Consider the following 27,944-nt stretch of genomic DNA (forward strand, 5'->3'; position numbering starts at 1 on the left):
GCTTTCTCAGACTAGGAAAGTGACAGAGGATCTTCATTCTGCATTAGCGACGTTTGATTGCACTGTATACTCTCGGAAAGGGATCAAAATCCCTGAACTGAGGTGTGCATCTTTTCTGCAAACAAATGGCAGAAAGTGAGAAGCTTCCACCCACACTTGTTGCCCTGAAGCAGCATGTCCTAAGGGCCCATATCCAGGCCAGTGTGTGGGGTCAGGCTGACATCCCTCAGCAAGAGTTCCTTGACCCACTACAGAACGGCTACCACAAGGACAAGGACGGCCAGCTGAAACCAGTCACAACTGAGCTCCTCCCTGCACCAGAATCTATCATTGAGATGGTCAGATGTCAGTGTAAAGCAGACTGCTCTTCAAACAGATGTTCGTGCAATTCAGTGGGGCTCACCTGCACAGAAGTGCACAGATGATGTACGATGATAAGAGCGCCCCTCACTTCACACGGGTGTGATTTTTTGTTAAGTTCTTGATTGAAGGTCTCTTTATCTTGATTAAAGTTGTCTCCTGTCTTTTGAGAGATGTGATAAAGTGTTTGTGAAATATTCCATTGTAGCTCTGACTGCCAGAATGAGGAAGACTGTCGTGATATCACGTATGCAAGTGACAGTGATGACAATGATGGAGATTATGCTTATATGTAGACTCAACAGCCTGTGTTTTTCAACAACAAAGTAAAAAAAAGTTGTACATATTATGTTAAACAATTCTGATGGATATTATGTTAGACATGTTTGTTAGAGTTCATTGAACGTTCAATGTACAGAGATTATGGGATATGTTGGATTTTTGAGGGGCGCTATCCCCTCCTATGTCCAGCCTTTAGTGTATGTTCACAAACTTTGTCCTGAATCGAGAATTTTACGTCATAGTGTCTGATGATGTCATAGTGTACTACGTCATCATGATGTACGATGATAAGAGCGCCCCTCACTTCACACAGGTGTGATTTATTTTGTTAAGTTCCCTTTGTCTTGATTCAAGTTGTCTCCTGTCTTTTGAGAGATGTGATAAAGTGTTTGTGAAATATTCCATTGTTTGGAAGATATACATATCCAGATTACCAGAATAATACCATTTGATTTGATGTAAAAATGCAAAATACCCACCCATACATGCCTCATTTACAATGTAGTCGGCTCCATTGGATTCCTTGCCCCCAAAAATGTAGATTTAACCACTGCAATCTTGATTTTAGGTCATTTAGTAGGCGAGATATTGAGAAATTCGTTTTTGAAAGTAGCCATTTTTAAAGCTCCAAGATGGCCGCTTTACCGACCTCGGAAAAAATGGCAACAAACATTTTCTGATTCGTTAGGCTATAAGGTTTTCAAAAATATATAGTTTTAAAAATCTTCGTCTAAAAAGCCTACAAACTCATATGGCTGACCATAGGGAACTGGACTATGGAGTCACCGAGGACTGATTTGGCCCATGTTTACTTGGCCTACTGTACACGTTCAGCTGAGAACAATATAGCAGGGGCAACGCAAAATGGCTGCTGGAGTCACTATGTCAACAGTGTAAAAGAGCTCCACATGAACTCATGTCTCCACTTATGTCTTGCGTGAGCAAAATACGAAGAAACCTCCATACAGCAAACTTTCTCCTTTTTTTTTCTTTCTGTATCCATTGTGGTGGGATGGTTGGTGGCGTGTGCACTGGGCTTTTTGTTTGTGAAAGCTGATTAAAGATCAGGACAGGAAGGGCCAGGTTTAGGGAAACAGGAAACCTGATGCAAGGAAACGGCACCACGTCACCAGCCAGCCCCCACAGCCTTCAGCTAAAAGTAAAATCCTGTCCCAGCGAAAGTATGGAGTCTTTACTCAAGTCCTCGATGAAACTTGTATTATTAACAGGTAAGTCAAGTCTCTAGTACCGTACAACAGCTATGCTTGTAGCATGCCAGGCCTCCTATAGTGTAACAAGTGCATGTCGTTGCTTTAGCATTTCTCGCTTTAACTGTAATGGCTTTTATTCTTTGTGAACGTAACCGATGTGCCTCTGTGCTATGGATGATCGAAAATTAGCTTTTTATTGTGATCGAGACTTATTAAAAAAATGTCTACATGCCTACAGCTTAACCCATTTTGACCTGAGATCAGATTCTAAAAATGTCTTTTACATCCTGACAGTTTTCTGAAAAAGCTATGTTTCTATGTCAGTCGTTCTTCGATAAAAAAAAAATAGCAGACCTACAAGCTCGTAGCGCGCCACTCGGTGGCGCGCTACGAGTTTGTAGATCTGTTTTTTCTTTTTTTATTATTTTTAATTATTAATGTACAGAGCATGTCAGAGCATGTCAGTAACATTCCCAGTATTGGATTCTCAATATAGGTAAAATTGTAACCGTTAAAAGATCAAAATGTAAAATAAATACATCCACCTGACCATCGACATCGCTAGTCATGTTGCATAAGACGGCCCACCAGACAGCGGTTGTTAATGTCATGTAATGACTAATCTGAGTTCCCAGAACAGTTTTATGACGAATGCCTTTTTGTCCACCATAAGCATGGCTCTCCAGTCTGCTGGACCCATGCAGCTTCTATGACATCTGTGACTCCTGCCATCCGCTGGCGACATGCAAAACCCTGAACGGATCAAACGATGCCTGCCTCTGTAACCATGGATACACCGGGGACGGAACCACCTTCTGCAACGGTGGGCATAAATATTAATATACTTTTTTTGAATTAATGTGTTAATGCTGTTTTCTATACGTATATTTGGCTATGCACACTTTTTTTTTTTGGCAGGGTTGCTCATACACAGGAAAATGAAAAATGAACCTGATGATTGCCATAAGGGTAATAATAGGTTACATTTTAGAATGGCCTTATTCCAGTAAGCAACTTTAATGCATGAATACTTGATAAGGTGCTCCAGAATAATAAAGCTTTACCCTCAAAGGCATAACAAAATACGACATCTATTGTTATGCATTAAGTATTGTTAATTGCGAGTTCTGAGTACTCCAGAGCTGTGTTTCCCAAAAATAAATGTTCTTGGTTAACTTAACACCACACAGTGATATAAGGCTATGCTGTAAAAACAAAGTGTTACCAGATATATTATAATGAGTTCGTTTGAATTAGTTATTATTGTCTGTTTTATGGTGAGTAGGAACCTGGAAGGCTAAAAATGCTTTCTGTAATGAAATAACGGTTGGTAAACAACTAGGCTCTTATAACATGAAGGATTGTTAAGCCATTTTGGTCGGGAACCCTTTTTGGTAAGCATTATGTTATGCTTTATCTATTTAAAAATAGCAGATCTACAAGCTCATAGCGCGCCACCGAGTGGCGCGCTACGAGCTTGTAGGTCTGCTATTTTTTCTTAATCGTGAAAATGTGCTTCAAATTTGGAATATATTTTTTCAGAATGAACGTTTTTAACTCAAATCTTTGCTTCTGGAGGGTCCCTGGAACAACATATTTTCAGATGGGGGTCGGTGGCCAAGTCATAATTTCTGGGGTCCTTGACATGAAATATTGAGTGATATAGGCCTAAAAACATAGGTATTTCAGAAAACTGTCAGGATTTACAGGACATTTTTCAGGCCTAAATGGGTTAACAAGCTTCTTGTATTGTGCAGTACAAAGACTCAACAATAATAAGCAGAAGATGTTTTATAGCTAGGCCACATCAGGACACTTGAAGATAAACCAATGTGCTATGGTTGTTGTGGCAACACAAATCTATCCTTCCTCTGTGTGAGTTTGCCACGAAACCTTTTTACAGTGTTAATTGGATAAGAGCTAGTGAGGTACTGAGATGTTGCTTTGAACACTGGTGTGTACTGTGTGTGTGTACACTGTGCAAACTGTGGTTAATCCAACATCTCCCTATACACGCAGAATTATAACTGGATTAAGCAATTTGATGGCAAAAGGAATGAACAAAACAAGGACTAGAGGGGCTCCATTTTTGTCACCGATAAACCCCTTATCCCTACATTTCTTTGCCTTTTTTTTTACTATTTTGAAAAATATTTTTTAATAGTTCAGCTAGACTCTACATTGACACGTTGTGAGCTTGTAGACTGGCCATTTTAACTATTCTAAAATGTTTAGCAAAATAGTAAAAAAGGCAAAGAAGGGGTTTAGTGGTGACGAAAATGGAGCCAGAGATCTCTTTCTTTTTTTTGTTGTTGGCTATAATATAATTTTATGTGTAGCAAAACTTGATTAATTTCACATTTCTCGTTCTGCTTTAAACTATCCTGTCCATGTACGTTTTAATGTAACTTTAGACAAAATCTTTCTTCCAACTCTATTTCTTTCCTCCTTCATGTCATATTGTGTACATAGTTTCTTGGGGACATGTTCTTTGTTCTGTGGTGGTACTGTGTATATCATTAATTATAACCACAAAACTATCCAGACTCACACTTTGTTTCTATTCGATGACAAGATGTTGGCTCCAAAAAGCTCAACGTGCGTTAACCCATTCTGAACGGGAACCCATTCTGGTGTTAGCATCATGTTATGCTTTAGCTATTGAAAAACAGCAGATCTACAAGCTCATAGCGCGCCACCGAGTGGCGCGCTACGAGCTTGAAGGTCTGCTACTTTTTTGAAAAGTCGAAGAACGACTGACATTTTTAGAATCTGATCTCAGGTCAGAATGAGTTAATCAGACCAGTGTGTGTCCAGTGGAAACCTCGTATGAATCTGATCTCAGGTCAGAATGGGTTAATCAAAGAGAGAAAGCGTTGTGTGTACAGTGTAGAATAACCCTTCCTCACAGCGGTGGGTCAACTATATTTCACTTTGTCTTTCGGCCAGCATTGTTACCCTTTGTTATGTTTTCTGTCCTGTTTTGGCTTATAATTCCTGGAACTTTTTTTTTTTTCTTCAAATTTCCTGACCCTGATCACAATCATGGGGTTGACATATTTCAAGGGCCCAAATGTAAATTAAACTGTCAGTAATATAAACAGCATAGCCGTGGTGTTATTAAGGTACTGGTAGAGATGAATGACCTTCCCATAGTCGTCATTTCCTCCCCAAGTTTCTCAAATAAAATGAATTATTTTTTACAATAATTAAGTACATGTGATGTGCAAGACCTTCAAATTAAGCAATTACACTTTAAATTTAAATATTGTACCTTGTGTTATTTGATGTTAATTGAGTTACCAATTGTTCAGGTCATGAAGCAGCAACTATTAAAAGGTTGCTATTGAAAGAATTAAATAAGCCACTGGTTCTCAATGGCACCACCAGGGAGTCCAAATGGACCCTTGGCAGTCTATAACGGAGTGTACAAATGGAACCAAATGGACTCTTGTGGGTCCATTTGTTTCCATTTGTGCACTCTTAAGAGTTAAATAAACAGATTATTTTACAGTATAGCTTGGGTGCCTTTGGGAGTTCCAGACCATTTGGAGCGCAGGTGGTCCTCGGACCTGACGTTGAGAACCAGTGCAGGAAACGGTATACTGTAACTCTGATATCCTTCTCCAAGACAGAAGCTTCATGGCTGTCTGCAGTAGCCTGGCTAATAACCCAGACCGAATCATTGCCCAATGCCTGTGTGATATTAGTCTGGCTTATTAGCCAGGCTATGTCTGCAGAAGATCAACACTCGGTCAACACTCGCTCTTAACCCATTTCGACCGAGACCAATTCTACAAAAGTTTTCTGAAAAACCTATGTTTCTAATGTCAGTGATTCTCAAACTGTTTCATGTCAAGGAGCCCCATAACTATATGTATTTGGCCGCCGAACTGCATCTCAAAATATGTTGTTCCAGGGACCTCCCCAGAAGCAAAGATTTGACTTAAAAACGTTCGCTCTGAAAGAATATATATTCAAAGATTTGCACCACATTCACGATTTTTCAGAAATAGCTAAAGCATAACATAAGGCTTAAAACACCAAAAGGGGTTCACGCCCAAAATGGGTTAAAATCCATTTCATTTCCCCAAACTATGAACTACAAAAGCAGTGAAGTCGGTCTACACAAAAAAAAAAAGAAAACGACAACATCAATCCATTCCATTATGAAATTCCTGCAGGTGTTGAATGTTTGTGTGTGCAACAACGACGGGTTCAAAGGTCTAGGAATGTCAGAGACGCTACTAACTTCCCCTGATGGTATATTGTTGTCACGTTCCCATTCCGGGACAGGGCAGAGGAAGGAAACCCCTTCCCGGGATGGAGGAAGAGCACCGCGGTGTCCATCAGGACGAGGGAACACAACAGTGGAAAGTTTTATTTAGCAGGTCAACTTCCAGTAAACTAGGAGAAATGAAGGTGCATTGGAAACGAAACTAGAGCAGCACAGTTCCCAAATGACTATTAAACCTCCCAAACGCTGATTGGAGAGAAAAAAAAGGCAAGCATCTGCAACAAACATTGTTTTTGTTTTGTTTTTGTTATGTTTTTTCACTTGAGGCTTAGTGATTTATACTAGCTTTTAATTCCTTATAAATCAAACAATGACAAACAACTGAACAATCCCCAAATTAATGTTAAATTAACCCATTTTAGGAACCCCTTTTGGAGTGGCGCGCTACGAGCTTGTATAGGTCTGCTATTTTCGAAAAATCGAAGAACGACTGACAGAGAAAAACTGTCATGTAGAAGACATTTTTAGAATCTGATCTCAGGTCAAAATGGGTTAATTCCTATAAATCAAACAATGAAAAACAACTGAACAATCCCCAAAATGTTAAATTATTCACATGAGCCAGAACACCATAATAGTCAAGGCCAGAGAAAAGAACACAAGTCCAAATGCAAGTCAAGATCAAAGGGCTTCTAAAATCTGTCACTGAAGGAAGTTACAGTAAGTGTTACTTGAGACCATTACCAGAATAACACAGCTGAATTGTATTTGTATTTAGTATTTTGTCAAACAACACTTCACAGTGAGCTTTTAGTAGAATCAATGTAGTATGTACTGAAGAAAGATCAATGTACACAGATGGCAAGTTTACTTTAGAAAAGTAATTCGTTACAGATTGCTGATTACAGTTCTACATTTTAATATAAATCAACTGGGCATTTGTTTTTGGTGAAAATAGGCTAACCATTGTCGAAAATGGTTATAGTCAATCGTTCAGATTGGCTATTTTGGGTGTGGGAAGAAAGGACTTGACCCTGGGAGTCAACTATAGTTAGCGTGTAACTATGGTTTCCATATGGCAATAATCAGATTTTCTTATGAAAGCTACACATGGGAGAAAAAAAATCACCCACTTCTTTACACCTGACTCTGACTGTAAGCCTGTATAGATTCTGTAATGTAATGTTTTATGTTGTTGAGACAGTTGAAAAACTGAAAGCAAGTGACCGTATGGGACACAGAAGAGATGTTGGTCTGGAATCAAACTCAAAGCCTGGATATCAGAAATACTATGTGGTACTGTACAGTATGTGTACAAAACAGTTGTGGTGCCAGAGTGCCAAACCCATTGCTAAAAAAAAATCACACCCGTGTGAACTGAGTGGTGCAACTCCCCTCTCTGCCCCCCCTCCCCTCCCCTCCCCTCTCTCTCATTAGCAGGCAACAGTGCAGCACTAATACTCTCTCTCTCTGTCTCTCTGTCACTCAAAAACCGAAACTAAACAGGAGTCGCCATCTCTCAAGTTGTTGGTACAAAAGACTACAACCCTGTATGCTGTTGCAATGCATATCACACCCCCTCTCTGCTCTTACTTTCCTGTCGTAATAAAGCAAAGCAAGAAAGCGAAGGCAAAAGAAAAATATATATAGTTATGATTTTATTTCCAAATTGGGGTTATATCATTCTGGAATGAGAACTATTAATGTGAAGGCTGTTTCTACAAGGCCTCCTAACAACTAACCCAGTTTATCTCCTGTACAACTGCCCCGTCTTACTACTACAGATGACAATGAGTGCCAGAATGTGACCAATATCTGTGGGGACAAGGCCAACTGCACCAACACGGTTGGCAGCTACCACTGTACCTGTGTTCCTGGCTACCAATCAACTGGACCCGACATGTTCCAGACCAACGATGGCACCGAATGCATTGGTAATGTCACACTCAGAACCATCAGAACCACTTGATTTGTTGGATAACGATGCCCCGTGCTGCTGCCATGCAGCCTAGAAGTATCTGGCTCTGCCAGAGGCCCTTACAGCGTTAAGGACATTGGATGATGACAGCTTTTACCAAGACTCGCCACTTGTCATTTAACCCATTTTGACCTGGGAACGATTCTGCAAATGTCTTCTAAATCCTGACTGTTTTCTTGAAAAAGCTGTTTTTTTCTATGTCAGTCTTTCTCAAACACTTTCATGTCACTTTCCACGATTCTTCAAAAATAGCAGACCTACAAGCTCGTAGCGCGCCACTCGGTGGCGCGCTATGAGCTTGTAGATCTGCTATTTTTCAATAGCTAAAGCATAACATAATGCTAACACCAAAAGGGGTTCCCACCTAAAATGAGTTAAACCATGTACCGTACAGGAGCATGGGAATATTTACGAATGTTTGATTCCATTTCAAGACGATTATTAGCATATACATGTATTACTATATATTCATATTGTTGCATATTCATGTTAATAACACTAAAGTCCATTACAATGACCTGCAGGAGTGCGTGGGCAGTATACTCGTATGGTTTTGACTTGTTGGCAAAGGTGCAGAGACATTTTGACAAGTGCCAGTGGCATAGTAACAGTAGTGAGTCACGACACACATGGTACTGGCATAGCAACACATCAGATGTACAGTAGAGGTCCAAGAGAGACACACAGTACAGTAGACAGCAGACCATACAGTATATATATCATTATATGCATTTAGACATCTGTCTTTAGTTACAGCGCATATGCAATTATGGCACAATCTTTTCCTTGTGAACCGTGTATAAGTCTGCATGGGTCTTCAACCTGAAACGTTTACCCCTCCCTACCCCACTCAATACAAATGCTGATTCATGTAAGGGATTGTACTATCAGGTCCTATGAGCTCAACTACTGTATATAGGTTTAGGTGACCTACTGTAGGCGATCCTCTCAATATACTCAATACTGGACACCCATACATGTTTGAAGAAATGTGGGGCTTGTTTCTGCATCATTAAGTTAACATATTTTTACTGGACAGAGCAGCATACCGAATCATATTCACTGCACAGTACCCGAACAGTAATGGTATAAATCTGTGTGGTCGATTTAAACGTTTCTACTTGGAAGAACAATTCCAAGTAGAAACAATGTGTAAAACAATAATAAGTAACTCAAAATTCATTCACTATTGAATAATTCTAAAATATAGCAGACCCATTCTTTTTTAGTGTTTTTTTTATTTCCTTTTCGGCCCAGTTAACCCATTCTGAACGGGAACCTATTTCGGTGTTAGCATCATGTTATGCTTTAGCTATTGAAAAATAGCAGATCTACAAGCTCATAGCGCGCCACCGAGTGGCGCGCTACGAGCTTGTAGGTCTGCTATTTTTGAAAAATCGAAGAACGACTGACATTTTTAGAATCTGATCTCAGGTCAGAATGGAAAACTGTCAGGGTGTAGAAGACATTTTTAGAATCTGATCTCAGGTCAGAATGGGTTAATCGTTGCCAATTCACCCAAAGTGTGTATAGTCCCTGTCTCTGCCGAGCCCCGCTTGACGGAGACCACATGTCTCCTCCGAACACATGGAGTCACAAGCTGCTGAATTCTTTTCACCTGGGTGTGAGATACTAGGAGCTGAATTATTTTCACCTGGGTGTGAGATACTAGGAGCTGAATTATTTTCACCTGGGTGTGAGATACTGTTAGCTGAATTCTTTTCACCTGGGTGTGAGATAATAGGAGCTGAATTATTTTCACCTGGGTGTGAGATACTATAGGAGCTGAATTATCTTTACCTGGGTGTGAGATACTAGGAGCTGAATTATTTTCACCTGGGTGTGAGATACTAGGAGCTGAATTATCTTTACCTGGGTGTGAGATACTATAGGAGCTGAATTATTTTCACCTGGGTGTGAGATACTATAGGAGCTGAATTCTAATCACCTGGGTGTGAGATACTAGGAGCTGAATTGTTTTCACCTGGGTGTGAGATACTATAGGAGCTGAATTGTTTTCACCTGGGTGTGAGATACTATAGGAGCTGAATTGTTTTCACCTGGGTGTGAGATACTAGGAGCTGAATTGTTTTCACCTGGGTGTGAGATACTAGGAGATGAATTATTTTCACCTGGGTGTGAGATACTAGGAGCTGAATTATTTTCACCTGGGTGTGAGATACTAGGAGCTGAATTCTTTTCACCTGGGTGTGAGATACTAGGAGCTGAATTATTTTCACCTGGGTGTGAGATACTACTGGAGCTGAATTATTTTCACCTGGGTGTGAGATACTACTGGAGCTGAATTATTTTCACCTGGGTGTGAGATACTAGGAGCTGAATTATTTTCACCTGGGTGTGAGATACTAGGAGCTGAATTATTTTCACCTGGGTGTGAGATACTAGGAGCTGAATTCTTTTCACCTGGGTGTGAGATACTAGGAGCTGAATTATTTTCACCTGGGTGTGAGATACTAGGAGCTGAATTATTTTCACCTGGGTGTGAGATACTAGGAGCTGAATTACTTTCACCTGGGTGTGAGATACTAGGAGCTGAATCTTTTCACCTGGGTGTGAGATACTAGGAGCTGAATTCTTTTCACCTGGGTGTGAGATACTAGGAGCTGAATCTTTTCACCTGGGTGTGAGATACTAGGAGCTGAATCTTTTCACCTGGGTGTGAGATACTAGGAGCTGAAGTATCTTCACCTGGGTGTGAGATACTAGGAGCTGAATTATTTTCACCTGGGTGTGAGATACTAGGAGCTGAATTATTTTCACCTGGGTGTGAGATACTAGGAGCTGAATTATTTTCACCTGGGTGTGAGATACTATAGGAGCTGAATTATTTTCACCTGGGTGTGAGATACTAGGAGCTGAATTATTTTCACCTGGGTGTGAGATACTAGGAGCTGAATTATTTTCACCTGGGTGTGAGATACTAGGAGATGAATTATTTTCACCTGGGTGTGAGATACTAGGAGCTGAATTATTTTCACCTGGGTGTGAGATACTAGGAGCTGAATTATTTTCACCTGGGTGTGAGATACTAGGAGCTGAATTATTTTCACCTGGGTGTGAGATACTAGGAGCTGAATTATTTTCACCTGGGTGTGTGATACTAGGAGCTGAATTATTTTCACCAGGGTGTGAGATACTAGGAGCTTCACTGGGAGGGCATAGCGTTTGCGTAACATGCGATTCCTCCCAGTTCCACCTCCTAGTTCCACACCCTGCTAGACAACCTGTAGGGGGCACTAGTGCATCAACAGACATTTCCTTAATTCCCCTGCTGACTCCCTACCATAGACTGTAAAAAAAATATGGACAATATCTGCGGGTCTGATATGGACGTAAGATGAAGCCTGTCAGTCCTTGAATTGTAATTCGCCATCTTTCAAGATCGGTTTGGGCCCAGCTGAGCCATTGGCTGGCCCAGACAACGAGGCGGGACTTCCCCCCCCCCTTCTTCTTCGTTGGTTTTTATTTTGACTCGAAAGGGGGATGGCTCCCGATCATAGACTGTAACGGTAGCCACGCCCCTCAGAACATACGCGACTTTATGGTCATTTTTTTTTATAAATGGGGCCGCAGTTTTCCAAAAAGAATATTATGACATGAGAAATGAGACTTTAAACTAGTGACTGGAAGCAGAAAGTATTCATGACCATGTTTATTAAGGTAATACAGTCTAGGTGAAGTTGGGCCCAAATACATGGACTTCTATGGAGCTATGGGGTTTTTGGGGCCCAATGACAGCGCCACAACAGGCCATTATATGAACTTTCAGGAAGTCAGGATTTCCTACTGGCTTCAGACACTATTGGCTTCACTGACCCCCTGCTCCCTTCCCACAAATGGCCAACTGAGTCAACTTGGCACACCAGGCCAAGCTGGAAGCACTGTGGAGGAATGTAACCACTGTGCCCCCTGGACACATGGCTAGGTCTTCTTTAGGCCAATGACCCCTTAGCTGAGAGAGATGAAGCAGTTTACCCTCCTTTCTATATTGTATAAAAGTGTGTTGCAGATTAGATTTCAGAGAGAGCTTCATAAACTTGTTTGACAGCTCTATCATTGTGTAGTGTTGTGTTGGATTCATGTTAATGTATACTTTCAGAAGGTTAGAGATACTGAAAAAAGTTCCTATCAAAGATTTGGCGGTCCCCCTGAATAAAATTTGAGAATCCCCATGCTCACCATGATGGTAGCATGATCTCCAGTAGAGGATCAAGGTTACCATATTACCTACTATCCCAGTTAATATGCTTTGGAATATCTCTTTCTTCTAACAGTGTTCTCATTTTGAAATGGCACTCTTCACCTGTGTCTTTCAGATATTGATGAATGTACAGACGAACAGGTGTGTGGGCCTTTCTCTCAGTGCCACAACACAAAGGCATCTTTCTACTGCACCTGCCAACGAGATTACGTCCCCGACTCAGGCGCCAAGTACTTTCATCCCGACAGTGGTGCACGGTGTAAAGGTGGCTGCACATACTGTACTGTACAGTACATGTATGCATAACATTACGCACACACACACACACACACACACACACACACGGACAGATTGGACACATAATGACCTGCACATACAAATGTACACTAAAACACACTACAGTAAATCTCTCTCTCACACACACACACACACACAGCAACATAAACACACATATGGACAGATTGGACACATAATGACCTGCACATACAAATGTACACTAAAACACACTACAGTAAATCTCTCTCACACACACACACACACACACACACACACACACGCTTTGTGTATCATTTAGTCAACATACTGTAGGGCTCTATTTCTCTTTCCATTCTGTATCCAGCACTCACACATGCATCTGTAGATGCTTACGTAATCACTGACATTCACACACACACACACACACACACACACACACACACACACACATGACGCAATGTGTCAGGTAAACAGTGAAATTCTAAATCTGACATATATGCTTATCAGTGGAATCCATAAATGGCAGCAGTGACAGCATTGCCATGCCCTTTGTTCCGAACAATCTAGTTGCTTAAATATCAAAGAATCAGTTGTGATTAATTGTTTTTGTTTTCATTATTCCCAGAACATCCCCAGAAGAACTGCCACGACAGCACCAGATGCGTCGCACAGACTGTGAACAGAACCCTTGAATATGTGAGAACCTCTCTTCTGTTGTAGCAGTTTGGAAGTGCAGGGACCCCCTGGAGTCCTAGACGGACTTCCAGGGGGTCCCCAGGAGGGTGGAAAAACGGTTTAATTTCCCTATTCAGATCTGGTATCTGCCCAGTACCTTTACTACAGTTGAGTATAGGACTGTTGTAGAATTGAAATGTGCACTACATATAATCTAACTATAAAAAATATATTTTTTAAATGGGGGGTCAAGATCTTAATACCTATCGATTTGGGAGCCATTGACATGAACATGTTTGTGAACCAGTATTCACACAAGCAGTCTTTGAGCAGCATGGTAGAACCAAACAAAAGAAAATACGTTCCGACACTGCCCTCTACTGGCAGGAATTATGTTGGGCCTTAACACTGACAATGATTCCTTTCACTTTGCGGATCCCAGAAAAAGATGTATGTACTATAATGTATGGCCACGCAGATGGAAACTATAAAGAAGTTCAATGCCATTGTAGTAATTCTGCCTTTTTTTGTGGACGCATCAACATCTGTAGAGTTTTATTCCAGCATGTGCCTGCCCTACACGCCGATACACATCTCCCTCTTTGGGGAGGTCTGCAATGTCTGTTGAATTATTCAGATTTAATTCAGTCTTATGTTTGTCCCCTGGGCAAAAGTAGCCCTTTTTTCCAAAGCCATTATGGGTAGAAAAAAAGGACATGCTCTCGCAGTTCATGACCTGCCCAGTTTAATGAGGTCTGAACAAGAACAACTCGAGTCGCGGCTAGAAGAATGTAAGACGCTGATTAACCCATTTTGCGCGGGGGACCCCTTTTGGTGTTGGCATTATGCTATGCTTTAGCTATTGAAAAATAGCAGACCTACAAGCTCGTAGCGAAAAATCGAAGAACGACTGACATAGAAACATAGCTTTTTCAGAAAACTGTCATTTTCAAGCAGACATTTTTTAGAATCTGATCTCAGGTCAGAATGGAAAACTATCAGGATGTAGAAGACATTTTTTTAGAATCTGATCTCAGGTCAGAATGGAAAACTGTCAGGATGTAGAAGACATTTTTTTTTTAGAATCTGATCTCAGGTCAGAATGGGTTATAAAACAAAACTGACTGCCTGTGTTTGATTTGTGAAGATGAGCAACATGACGGAGCCCCAGCGTCTGTTGGGGGAGATTGCCAAGCAGACGTCCGGCGCGCTGACCTCGGTGGAGGTGATCTCATACGTGGAGGCCTTGTCTCTGTCCACGGGCCTGCTGAGGAGGCCAGGAGGGAAGAAGGATCCATTCATCCTCAACTCCACCCTGACTGTAATCTTCTTTTTGTGTTTACTGTTCTTTGGTCACATACTGTACGGCGATGTTTTGGAATGCTGCCTCGCCCGTGATTACACATTGATTTAACCCATTCTGGGCGGGAACTCATTTTGGTGTTAGCATCATGTCGTGCTTTAGCTATTGAAAAATAGCAGATCTACAAGCTCATAGCGCGCCACCGAGTGGCGCGCTACGAGCTTGTAGGTCTGCTATTTTTGAAAAATAGAAGAACGACTGACATTTTTAGAATCTGATCTCAGGTCAGAATGGGTTAATCAGACCAGTGTGTGTCCAGTGGAAACCTCTTATGAATCTGATCTCAGGTCAGAATGGGTTAAGGTTTAGGATTACCATGCATCAAATATGATTATACACATTGAGAAGTTTCAGCCTAGCTCCCTGATTGGTCAAAGATGTGTTCCGAAGTGTGCTGATCATTTCCATAAAGCAATTTGTTCCATTCATTGCTATACGCATACCATTTTAATTAGTGGAGGACATTTAACTCCCGTAATGTATTACTAAAGTACAACTTTGAGGAACTTTTTACACAACTTTTCCACACATTTTAAAATATCTTCAAAACTTTGTTTAGAACATTTTGTTGGCAATACTTTTAGTTTGTTTTTCAATCGGTAGTACTGCATACACTAGCTTAAGATTGTATGAACTAATACCCTTGTGGTTTACTGCTCTATGCAATTGACTGAGATGGTAATGGTAGGCCTAAATGCTATGTTTTCCTTTATTCACTCAAAGAACATTATATATACTGCAATATATATATATATAGTTAATATGCCAACTACTGATATATATACCAGTGAAAGGAAGGGACTGCACACTCAGGTCCCTTCCTTTCACTGGGGAAGTTCTCTTTGGCCTGCACACACACACACGTGTGTATATATATATATATTTGAGGATGGGATTCTCAGATTGATATAATACTGCCACAAACGCACGCATGCGTGCGTGCGCATGCTATACTTAAACTCACACTTTTCCAGGAGGGCATGTTATCTTATTCTTATCTCCTTGTTTTTTCCGACAGCAACTTGTGAACGCCGTGAACAACCTGGTGGAGAAGGACGAGCTGGTGTCGTGGAACAGGATGAAGGCGGAGCAACGGGCTCACACCGCCACCAAGCTCCTGCACACCGTGGAGGAGAGTGCTCTGGTTCTGGCCAGCAGCTACAACACGCCTGCCCAGCTGGAGATCAGAGCCAGCCAAATGGGTCAGTTCGGACACTTCTCACTGCCGTACGGGGGCGATATTATTAACCCATTTTGGACTGAGGCTTCTAAATCCTAACATTTTTCTGAAAAACCCATGTTTCTATGTCAGTTGGTGCTCAACCTATTTCATGTCAAGGACCCCCAGATTTATCTCTATTGGGCCACGGACCCCCATCTCAAAATATGTAGTTCCACTTCCAGGGACCCCCCAGAAGCAAATATTTTAGTTAGAAATGTTCGCTCTGAAATATATATTCAATGATTTGCGCCCACATTTTAACGATTTTTCTAAAATAGCAGACCTACAAGCTCGTAGCGCGCCACTCGGTGGCGCGCTATGAGCTTGTAGATCTGCTATTTTTCAATAGCTAAATTATAACACAATGTTTAAAACACCAAAAGGGGTTCCCGCCCAAAAAGGATTAAATTGCCATTTCTGATGTTGCCCTGTCTGATTGTGGCGTTATGTGCGTTTTGGTTGATTGTCGTTTTTCATATCCTGTCATCGTATCAACCCCCCCCCCCCCCCCCCCATCCCCCCCTCACCCCCACCCACAGAACTGAAGCTCTTCACCTTTGATGTCGTGCAGACGAAGCCTACGCTGTCCGTCTCCATGGGAGGAGATCACATAAATATAACTCCAAAGTCTACGACGGAGGAAGTTGGAAATGGTAATAATTAGAACATAGCTTGGGTGGCTAGACAGACAGACAGACAGACGCTGTACTAAACTTAATCTATTAATATGGACACTGTAGACAAAGACACAATATAATCTGTAGATTAGATAGATAGATAGATAGATAGATAGATAGATAGATAGATAGATAGATAGATAGATAGATAGATAGATAGATAGATAGATCGATGAAGCTCAATTACTCTTAAGCTCACACAATGTCTGACAAATAAATACAAAGTTTGACAAAAGTCCAAAAAGTTACATATCCCCTGTGCCCATAATATGTTCTCCCCCCCCTCCTCCTCCTCCTCCTGTCCATCAGGGCGCGTGACAGTGGTGTTTGTGAGATATGACAGCGTGGGTGACATCCTGACTCCAGGCACTGACCCAGGTGTGACTGACTACTCTCCCTCTGCCTCGACGGGGGAAATCACTGTCAACTCCCAGGTCATTGCAGCAGCCATCAAACCCACTGACGTGTACCAGCTTGACCACATTACCTTCACTCTGAGACACAATGAGGTGAGGTTTTATCCCATTCTGAACGGGAACCCATGCTGGTGTTAGCATCATTTTATGCTTTAGCTATTGAAAAATAGCAGATCTACAAGCTCATAGCGCGCCACCGAGTGGCGCGCTACGAGCTTGTAGGTCTGCTATTTTTGAAAAATCGAAGAACGACTGACATTTTTAGAATCTGATCTCAGGTCAGAAAGGGTTATAATCAGACCAGTGTGTCCAGTGGAAACCTCGTATGAATCTGATCTCAGGTCAGAATGGGTTAAACATAGCACTCAGGGCTGGCTGACTACATCGATTTTTTTTTTGTATCCCCACGCTCCCTGTACAGCGAGCAGCGCTGTACATAAGTTACTGCAAGAGTCCACTTTTTTTGCCACATGCTTGCTGAGCCAACACTACTTCTTTTCCTTCCACCCCAGGAGAAATTGTACGGGGTAGGAAAGAAATCAAGTTTTGCTCTCCTGTTTTTCGGCTGCCATCAATTAGAAGGGGATGGTCTCTTGACTAGTCCATTGAGAGACATTAGGGTTTTCTCTTACAATGCACTTTATTTGCGCCTACCTTGTAACAATCAACAAAGTCTGTATAGCCCTAGAATGTCTCCGTTGTTGTTACATACAGTTGGCACAGTATTCCACATACAGGAGCCATGGATCCCTTGCGACCGCTCCTGGTAGAAATGAAATATGCGCGGCATAAATGTGATAAATGCTCCATTAAATAACTCCAAAGACGTGGAGTGAAATAGTGTCCTCTAGTAGATTCATATCTATGTGAAAGTTCTGGCACAAAACGTGTATTTAGTCAATTATCTCCACTTTTTCACGAGCTGCACCCGGACTCCATCTCTCCGGGCAAAGGGGCCCGGAATGACAGCTGGACTATCAAAACTTCCTCTGTTCACCACAAACATCATCACCAATTGACCAGGGAAGCACAAATGTTTGAGTCACACAATTGGCAGTTGGTGTGATTAATTACCCAGCACCTATCTCAATGCACCTGCCAATTGTGTGTCCCAAACATTTGTGCTTCCCTGGTCAATTGGTGATGATGTTTGTGGTGATCATGATTGAGGAAGTTGTCCAGCTGTCATTCCGGGCCCCTTTGCCCGGAGAGATAGAGTCTGGGTGCAGCTGGTGAAAAAGTGGAGATAATTGACAAAATACACGTTTTGTGCCAGAACTTTCACATGGTTATGAAACTAGAGGACACTATTTCACTCCAGGTCTTTGGAATTATTTAATGGGCGAGTACAAACGGAGCATTTATCACATTTATGCCGCGCATCTTTCATTTCTACCAGGAGCGGGTGCAAATTAAGGATCTATGCCCGTGATACAGAATTCACGAAGTATATGAATGATCAAAGACATTCTAGGTCTACAAAGTCTGCAGTAACTTTCATGGGACTTTTGTAACTTCTCTGTACGTTAACATTTTATGTAAACTAAAAGCAAAGGAGCATTCCTTGTATCTTCTCCGCTGCTTTAGCCCAATCCTAGTAATATTATAATATTATATTATGTGCTGCCTGTTACAGCAATACATCATATGAAAGGTTACAGTGTGCAGTTTCATAATATGTAAAGAACTGAATGTCCCCCTTGTATATCAAACCACTGTCCCCGGTCACATATAATATTAGGATTGGGCTAAAGCAGTGGCTGTATGATGTAATTTGTAAAACATTTTATCTTGTACTGCTCATGCTGCTACCAAGTTTAGAACTGCTACCAAGTTTAGAACTCCATGAAAACTCCATTTCTGTCAATACAGTGTAAAAGTTTAACAAAAGAGGAATATTTTTGCACAACAAAGTACTGCTATTTTAATTAGAGATCATAATAATACAGTAATGAACTGTTCTGGTCAAATTAAAATCTATTCCTGATTGGACCCGTGGGGGTCTAATTAAGCTTTGCAGGGATATTGTTGCTAATTGAATAACTTAAACATTCCCCATTGTTAAGCTGAGTCATCATGGCTGATCTAATGGGCCAAAGCTGGACCAGTATTCCTTTAATCCATTTTGGGACTGGGAATTCCTTTTGGTGTTAGCATTATGTTATGCTTTAGCTATTGAAAAACAGCAGATCTACAAGCTCATAGCGCACCACCGAGTGGCGCGCTACGAGCTTGTACTGTAGGTCTGCTATTTTTTTTTTAATCAAAGAACGACTGACTTAGAAACATAGCTTTTTCTGAAAACTGTCAGGATGTAGAAGACAGTTTAGAATCTGAGAATCTCAGGTCGAAATGGGTTAATTACGGCAGGCTCAGCTAAGTTAGACACAAAGAAGAGGAAGGTTAAAAACGGGAACGTCTGAAATTAAACTGCTATTCTATTCAAATAGCTCTATCATATATACAAGTGAGAAGTGGTACCCATACTCATTCTTTGTGCTCTATCTCCGACCGAACCACACTTTTACCACACATCTCTATATGCAAAATAAAATCGGCACGCTCCCCGCACTGACATAGCCTATTTTTTAGCCGTTCAAGTGTCTTATTTACTCTGGAAATATTACTTTTATGAAACATTCCTACACGGAACACGGAATCACTGCTGCCCCAACACGGTCAGAAACAAGCCCAACCAGCCCACAAACAAGCCCTTTAAACCACGCTACATACATACACTACAACTCGCTTACCATTCGCAAACCTGGCAACACCCTGCCTCATACGTCACCAGCTCTGTTCTGTCCGTCGAGCTCACACATCTTGCTTTTCTTTTTGATGGGCGAGTGGACATTTAATGCAAATAAATTAATTATAGGTCCAGCAAGCAAATCATGATGGTCTGTTTGTGCTCAATAGGTCACAATAACATTCCGAAATTAGGTGTTGTGTTTTCTATGACATTTTCCCCAGTAGTAGTTGCATATCTATCTCAGCTTTGGCTTGATAGCACACATGCTAACAGTGGTGAACACAACGTTAGCAGCATTTGATGACAGGTTGCCATAGCAGCGTACAGTGTGCGCAGACCTAACGTCAGTTGTTTACCACAGAAACACACAATGTAACATTATAAACTCATGTAACCTTGCGTGTCTTGATTGCCCGTTTTTTATTTGACCAAGACAGACCATGCTAACGGTGTTAGCGCGTTAGCATCACACAGCTTATGACAATCCAAACGTTTTTAATGTGAGATGTTCTGGTGAGTTGGTGATCACAGAGGATTTTAATGCAAATAAATTAATTATAGGTCCAGCAAGCAAATCATGGTCTGTTTGTGCTCAATAGGTCACAATAACATTCCGAAATTAGGTGTTGTGCTTTCTATGACATTTTGGCCAGTAGTACTTTCATATCTGTCTCAGCTTTGGCTTGATGATAGCACATGCTAACAGTGGTGAACACAACGTTAGCAGCATTTGATGACAGGTTGCCATAGCAGCGTACAGTGTGCGCAGACCTAACGTCAGTTGTTTACCACAAAAACACACGATGTAACTTTATAAACTCATGTAACCTAACCTTGCGTGTCTTCATTGCCCGTTTTTTAAGACACACCATGCTAACGGTGTTAGCGCGTTAGCATCACACAGCTTATGACAATCCAAACGTTTTTAATGTGAGATGTTCTGGTGAGTTGCTGATCACAGAGGATTGTGTATTATATCAACCTGGGATTTTATAATCGGCTATAAATTGCATTTTACATTTATTTTTGTCTCATGAAAAGCGTTAATGACCTGACAATGACAAAACAATTATCTTATTTCAATTGAAGTGAAAAACCATTTATTTTATTTCAATTTAAGTTCGTTAGCATCACACAGCTTACAGGCTCAGTGTTGCATGTAGAATACTTTCAAACATGACAATCCAAACGTTTTTAATGAGAGATGTTCTGGTGAGTTGGTGATCACAGAGGATTGTGTATTCTATCAACCTGGGATTTTATAATAGGCTATACATTGCATTTCACATTTATTTTTGACTCATGAAAAGCGTTAATGACCTGACAATGAAAAACCATTTATTTTATTTCAATTGAAGTTTGCTTTGGACCAACACAACTACACACACTACAACTCGCTTTTCCAATAACCCATCCGTTACTACAGTGGCGGAACAACATTGGGCCGGGCCGGGGGGTGAGACAGCACGACCGGGCCTCAACGAACCTGACTCCCAACAGCGTCCCCCCCCCCCCCCCTCCCCCCAAACGGGGACAAAATAATTTATGCTAACAGTTGCTGCTCATTTGAGCAGGCGTACATGAACGAGAGAGGAGTTATATGTGTGAGGAGCTGATCACAGTCACAGATAGAGAGGAAAAGTGTTATATTTTGCCTATTATTTCTGCTATATATTATTGATCGCGTCTGTGTCTGTCTGTGACATTGCGCAGCAGTGCACACACACGAGAGAGAGAGATAGAGAGAGAGAGAGAGACGTAGAGAGAGAGAGGTGCTGCGTGTTAAAAAAAAATAGGCTACTACTCATCTTTGTGTTCTGTTTCAACAATATTGGACAAAGTTTGAGCCACAAACACATTGCTCTCTCTCTCTCTTCTCCTTTTCTATAAATTAAATAGGCCTATTCATGATTCTGCTTATAGAGAAGTAGCCTATGTTAGTTTGTTTTATGGACTTGAGAGCTACTTTCAAATCCCTTTCTCACAATCTACAACACAACGTTATCATTCTCATTGTGCTATAATAATAACTAATAACCCATCCGATGTGGAGTCAACTCCCGCCATTTCCTTCTTCCCATAGTGCGTGGCGAAGTAACTCTGGGATTGAGTGGCCGCGTAGCGGCCACGAAATTCTAGTAGTGTATAAGAGTGGGCGCACAAATCCCCAAACAAACTGCAGGGCTCCAGTATCATATTATGTAATTTATGCACCATAGAAAAAAAGTGACATTTCTATTGTGCATTAAATGTGCTTTGGGGTGATCTGCAGTGTGCAAACTGTATATTCTCTCTTTAACTAGTACAACTGCAACAATACCAGAGGATCAAGGGCCATGTCTCCAGTACAAACATCTCAACTAAAACAAAGCAGACATCTCTTTATCGAGATCCTTCTTAAACAATCTAGACTTTATTTAGAACTATGTCCAACAACAGCTTTAATATATTAATGGCAGGGCACTGCGTCAGGCACCCAGAACTTGAGGAAAGTAAATTGACCCTATGGGAGCCAACCCAGGGCAAAGCGTACCACCTATGTAGACGTGCTGCGGCGCGACAGCTTGGCTGACAACACTTGCAGAGCTCAAGAACCTGATGTTGGATAGGACATTGTGGAGGGCAGCGATCCAGGAATCCCGAGTTGGTGTTGGCTAGACCTCACTCTCGCAGCAACTACTACTACTACTAATATATTTAGCACTGTTAAAATTTGCACAAAATAATGAAGGCCTTTTTCATTCATTCTCTATCCCTATACAAAGGCTATAGACGCCACGGCGGACCTGACGACGTGTGCCTTCTGGAAGTACGACAGCAGCAGCCTGCAGGGCCAGTGGGCCACGCAGGGCTGTGAGCGAGTCCAGGCCAACAGCACCGCCACCACATGCTCCTGCAATCACCTCACACACTTTGTCATCCTAATGTCCTCGGGGCGGGCCAACGTAAGTGGCCATGTTTTAGAAATATTATTACAGTTGCTCTGTTTTCACTGAGGCTATAACAGTAGTGGCGGGCGGCGTTGCCTATCATCTTGATTTGTCTTGTTTGTTTCTTGGGGGTTTTATTTGTTTAAAAAGGTTGGCTTGTTTAACCCATTCTGAACGGGAACCCATTTTGGGGGTTAACATCATGTTGTGCTTTAGCTATTGAAAAATAGCAGATCTACAAGCTCATAGCGCGCCACCGAGTGGCGTGCTACGAGCTTGTAGGTCTGCTATTTTTTGAAAAATCGAAGAACGACTGACATTTTTAGAATCTGATCTCAGGTCAGAATGGGTTGATCAGACCAGTGTGTGTCCAGTGCAAACCTCGTATGAATCTGATCTCAGGTCAGAATGGGTTAATGCATAATTTATACTTTGGGTTGTGCACCCCGACACCGGCACGCAACTAAGTGTAAATCAGGCGTTAGATTAGAAGCCTTTTTTTTCCCTTCGTCTTATTGGTGTTTTATCACGTTGTTTACATGTGATAATTGTGTAAAATAAACTAATAAAACCACCAAAGTCACATAAAAGTCACAAGGGTTCCTAAGCCAAGTAATAACTTCACAATGCTATGCATTCCTAGCTTGAAGAACTGCAATTTTTTAAAGGGTTTGGAAAACAAATTGGGACAATGCTTTCACATTTGGTAGACCTAATTAATATTTTGATGCCAATACTTTTGGATTTTTAATTAAGTCATTTTGAAATACAGGCCTTTTATTTGACTATTTTTTATAAATCGGTTCAGTTCAGTTAACTGTTTCAGCGCCAGTGCCAGATGTTTTTGAAAAAACTACAAAAATGGCCTTTCAAACACTAAACAACATCCACTAGTTATTTGAAAGGTCAGCTCGGGAGGTGATCCGATGGGGGAATAACTGTTTTTGTCACATCTAAGTCAAATTAAGCTCTAATCAAGCCCCGAATATCGCATTTTGAGCATATTATGATCCATAATGCACATAAAGACCACGCCTGCACGTGTTTTTAGGTAAACGTGGCATCCATTGCAAAGGTGAATTCATCTCGTTTTCTCGGGGCCGGTGCGGAACCAGTAACAAATTATTTCTGAGTACTTTTTCCTCCACTGCTTGTGTATCTCAGTTTGTGGCCGACACCAACGTCCTGACAAAGATCACCCAGCTGGGGATGATCATCTCCATCATCTGCCTGTCGATGTGCATCTTCACCTTCTGGTTCTTCAGTGAGATCCAGAGCACCAGGACCACCATCCACAAGAACCTGTGCTGCAGCCTCTTCATGGCCGAGTTCATCTTCCTGGTCGGCATCAACTGGAACACCCATAAAGTAAGTTCAGCCGGGCGCTACGACGAGAACACAGGTCGTGACTGTGGGGAAAGTAAGAGTGTGATTGTGCTCGCGTGCGTGTGTGTATGTGTGCGCGTGTGTGTGTGTGCGTGTGTGTGTGTGTGTGTAAAAAGTGTTGTGCATGCTGTACTGTATGGTTCCATCTCCTCTGCATTTGATTACTTATGCGGTCAGTCATCCTTGCCTTGTTGTAATATTTCATAGTGGTCGGACTGTCTCCTGGCAGCATGGCGAGATAAAGACCTTTTTTCCCCTCTCTCTCTCTCTCTCTCTCTCTCTCTCTCTCTCAGACTATGATATCATTTCAAACCGTACAGTAATTGCAAAATGCACATCCAATATCAACATAGATTGCACAAATTAACAAACACAAAATACAGATGTGGGCTTATATAAACTGTAAAGGGAAAATTATTGTGACTTATGGACTTGGCTCACTGATCCACTCTCGCCTTCATTATCTCTCTCTCTCTCCCTCTCTCTCTCCAGCTCTTCTGCTCCATAATTGCGGGGCTGCTCCATTATTTCTTCCTGTCGGCCTTTGCCTGGATGTGCATCGAGGGGATCCATCTGTACTTGATAGTGGTCGGCGTCATCTATAATAAAGGCTTCCTGCATCGTAACTTCTACATCTTCGGCTATGGGAGCCCGGCTGTGGTGGTGGCCATCTCCGCCACACTGGGCTCCAAGTATTATGGTACCAATAAAGTGTAGGTACAAATAATACGTTTGAGTTATTAAAGATGGTTCTGTCCAGTTGTTCCATATCAGTGGTTATTTCTCTAAAAAAAACCTTATTGTCTCTGGATCCATTCCAGGTACACTGGTGTAAAATCTAAAACAGCATATTGTATTTTAGTCTATGGAAATCCAATCCAATCCCTATGATATTTTTAAACTTGTTGCCACATCCTCTTGTCAATCAACGTGCTTCTTTTCGTTTGTTTTTGCAGATGTTGGCTGAGCACAGAAAACAACTTCATATGGAGTTTCATTGGACCTGCGTGTTTGATTATTCTGGTAAGATCAGAAGCCCCTCGGTTTGAATACTAAAACATTTATAGAATGAATCAGGAACGGATTGCTTCAAAGGGAATGAGTCATTTGAATGTGTAGCGTTATGATTTGTTTCTTGGTTCATCCTCAGGTTAATCTATTGGCTTTTGGAGTAATTATTTACAAAGTGTACCGTCACACCGCTGTGAAGAAACCAGAGATCAGCCACTATGAGAACATCAGGTAGGCCTGAGGAGGGTTCGCTGTATGAAAGGAGATCAGTGTCCACTGTCCAGATCAATGTGTTGTTGTATTATTATTATTAGGGCATTATATTAACTGCTTGGACTGCCCCTCCCAATAGCAGCTTTTCAGTGACATATATTCATATTTTTAATTATTTTAATGCCAATAGAAACATCCGTGATATACACACTATACTTCATTCTGACACGGCGATCCTATAGTATTAGACACTCACTCAGATCCAAAACATCCGGCAGTAGTTTCACCCTGTGGAGCACTATTAGATGTCCGGGATGCTAAGCGATCATCGTATTTTTTATAACTAAGTCTAATCAAGCACAAAATATCGCATTTTACGCAGCGATGCAAATAAAGACCGATCAAGTTGATGATCTGCTAGATTATTATGGCATCATCTTGCTAGTAGCATGACTACCAAATCAGTCGTTGAGTCATTTGTTGCTTTTAGAAGAAAGACACTTTCATCATGCGAGCCAAAGTGTTTGACCTGTAGCCCCTGCTGACCACCAGGTCCTGTGCCCGCGGCGCCCTGGCCCTTCTGTTCGTGCTGGGCGCCACCTGGACGTTTGGCGTGCTGCACATCCTCCATGAGACCACCCTCACCGCCTATCTGTTCACCATCACCAACGCCTTCCAGGGAATGTTCATCTTCATCTTCCTCTGTGTCTTGTCCAGAAAGGTAAACAAGACTACTCTCTAAACACTTTTTGTTTCTACATTGACCTGAACTATAGGGATGCAACTAGACGATTATCAATGCATTATCGACATGGAATTCATTGGAATCTTTCTCCCCAATTTAGTCATTATGCCAATGGCCCCCATATACTGTGTATGGCGTCTGATGGCACTGAGGGACTGTAGACATATGTAGGGGCCAGGGCACGGCCATTTTTTCGTTAGACTATGACACACACACACACACACACACTATCAGACTCTGTACAGCCACTGTCAGTGCCACTGCCAACCCCAAGCCTGTGCATACACTACAGTGTATACAATTTGGAAGGAAACTAAAATAATAGGCCGCTCGCGAGTCGCACAGACACACACACTATTCTGATGCACCATTACACACAACGACCCAATTAATGCTTAATTGGGTCGTCCACTCACAGTTAACAGTCTTTGTATTGAGTTTGTGCTTGAAATGTACTGTAATTCTGCAAACTGTTAATAAATATTTCAATCAATCAAAAAAAACACTACAACTTGATAATAACAACATGGCACCCGTTTAAATTCTACTGACACTCATTATGCCATGCAGAAAGAGGTTTCCAGAGCATAGCTGTTTTGAATGCTATACATTACACTCAAAGGACAATATTATATAAAGTACAATACACTATGTAGAAACGTTCTCCACTCATGACATCATGATTATTATTCATCAGTTGCTGAGAACTTTTCTCATTTTAAGTAATTTCCATTTTTAAATGGTCCCTTATCTGTAGCCCTAACTTTAAGGGGAAACATACCGTACTAGTAATTCCATTCTAATCATTGTTGAGCAGGGCAGCCACAGTTTGGGGGAACAGGCTGATTACCGCTTGCTTTGAGAGCGGCGGGTGGGACACTTCTGTGCATAAATTGGAATTGGGATAAAAACTCTGCATTTATCTTTCTTCTCCCCTGTGTCTTTACAGATTCAAGAGGAGTATTACAGGCTTTTCAAAAACGTGCCGTGTTGTTTTGAATGCCTGAGATGAACCGAAGCAATCAAAGCCCCTTCACCCTCCACTGCACAATAGTCAACATAGCTTTGCAATAAGTTTTTTTTATCTCCTGCATCTCAACACATCATACAGCTGAAGAGATTAATAAAAGTACAGATTCTACTCTGAGCAATTTTATGTAGCACTGGTAATATTAAATGTTATTTTTGTTGACAAAAGCTGCCTTTCTATACACAATTTCATCAAAATGTTTAATGTTTAACTATTTTTTCCGTTGCTTCGTGATTCAAGATATTATTATCTAACTTTGCGAAAGAAGGTCTTGTATATTTCTGGGTTGTAAAATTACATTGCAATTATCTGCATTGCATTTCAGTTTTTGCATCCAGCCCATTTAATTTCTACTTGTTGATTCTTTTGTTTGTGAAATTTTATTCTAAATTATTAAAAAACAAATGTGGAAAATGTGTTATTTTATGGTGCATCTTTTTAACTTCCTTGATCACCTCTCCTCTACAGTAATTCACCATTATGAAATACATGAGCTCATTGGATTACAATCACAAACTGTTTACAAGGCAAACAGCCCCATCTAGTGGACACAGAGAGGAACACCATGGCTACATTGCAGCTTGATCCCAGGAACAGAGAAATTGGATTTAAGCACTAAAAGAACTTGATTTCATATCCACGTTTCGACTACGAATACATGCCTCTAGAACCATAATTCATATATTTACTAACATGACTGTCCTGAACCCTTAACCATAATTTATACATTATGGATAATTAGTATGGACTAGTATGGTTATTCATCTCAACTGCTCAAATATGAGGCACTAGCTTTGAAGTTTGAGCCACAGTAAAAATAATAATAGGTACATTTTGTAATTGGATTACATCAATACCTCTGTCCAGATAGAAAACGAAACATTATTGTGTCATGTTAATATACATAATATTAAACATTAAAATATTATGTAGGCTACTGGACTACTGGTATATATATATAAAAATACAAAATTTGTAA

At 41.2% G+C, this 27,944-nt stretch overlaps 1 protein-coding gene across 1 annotated transcript; it reads left to right on the plus strand.

The window, feature by feature from the left end:
• Window positions 1-1,807: 1,807 nt before the first annotated feature.
• Window positions 1,808-27,368, plus strand: adgrl4 (adhesion G protein-coupled receptor L4). The gene is made up of 16 exons (XM_080770088.1): window positions 1,808-1,871; window positions 2,527-2,676; window positions 7,875-8,024; window positions 12,406-12,555; window positions 13,171-13,241; window positions 14,368-14,541; window positions 15,602-15,785; window positions 16,345-16,458; window positions 16,792-16,991; window positions 22,416-22,595; window positions 23,745-23,948; window positions 24,459-24,679; window positions 24,923-24,989; window positions 25,117-25,208; window positions 25,743-25,911; window positions 26,885-27,368. The coding sequence occupies exons 1-16, from the start codon at window positions 1,826-1,828 to the stop codon at window positions 26,945-26,947; spliced, it is 2,235 nt and encodes a 744-aa protein (XP_080626214.1). The 5' UTR covers window positions 1,808-1,825; the 3' UTR covers window positions 26,948-27,368.
• Window positions 27,369-27,944: the final 576 nt, after the last annotated feature.

The sequence above is a fragment of the Protomyctophum bolini genome, assembly GCF_963924005.1.
Source record: "Protomyctophum bolini genome assembly, chromosome: 8".
Lineage (NCBI taxonomy): Eukaryota > Metazoa > Chordata > Actinopteri > Myctophiformes > Myctophidae > Protomyctophum > Protomyctophum bolini.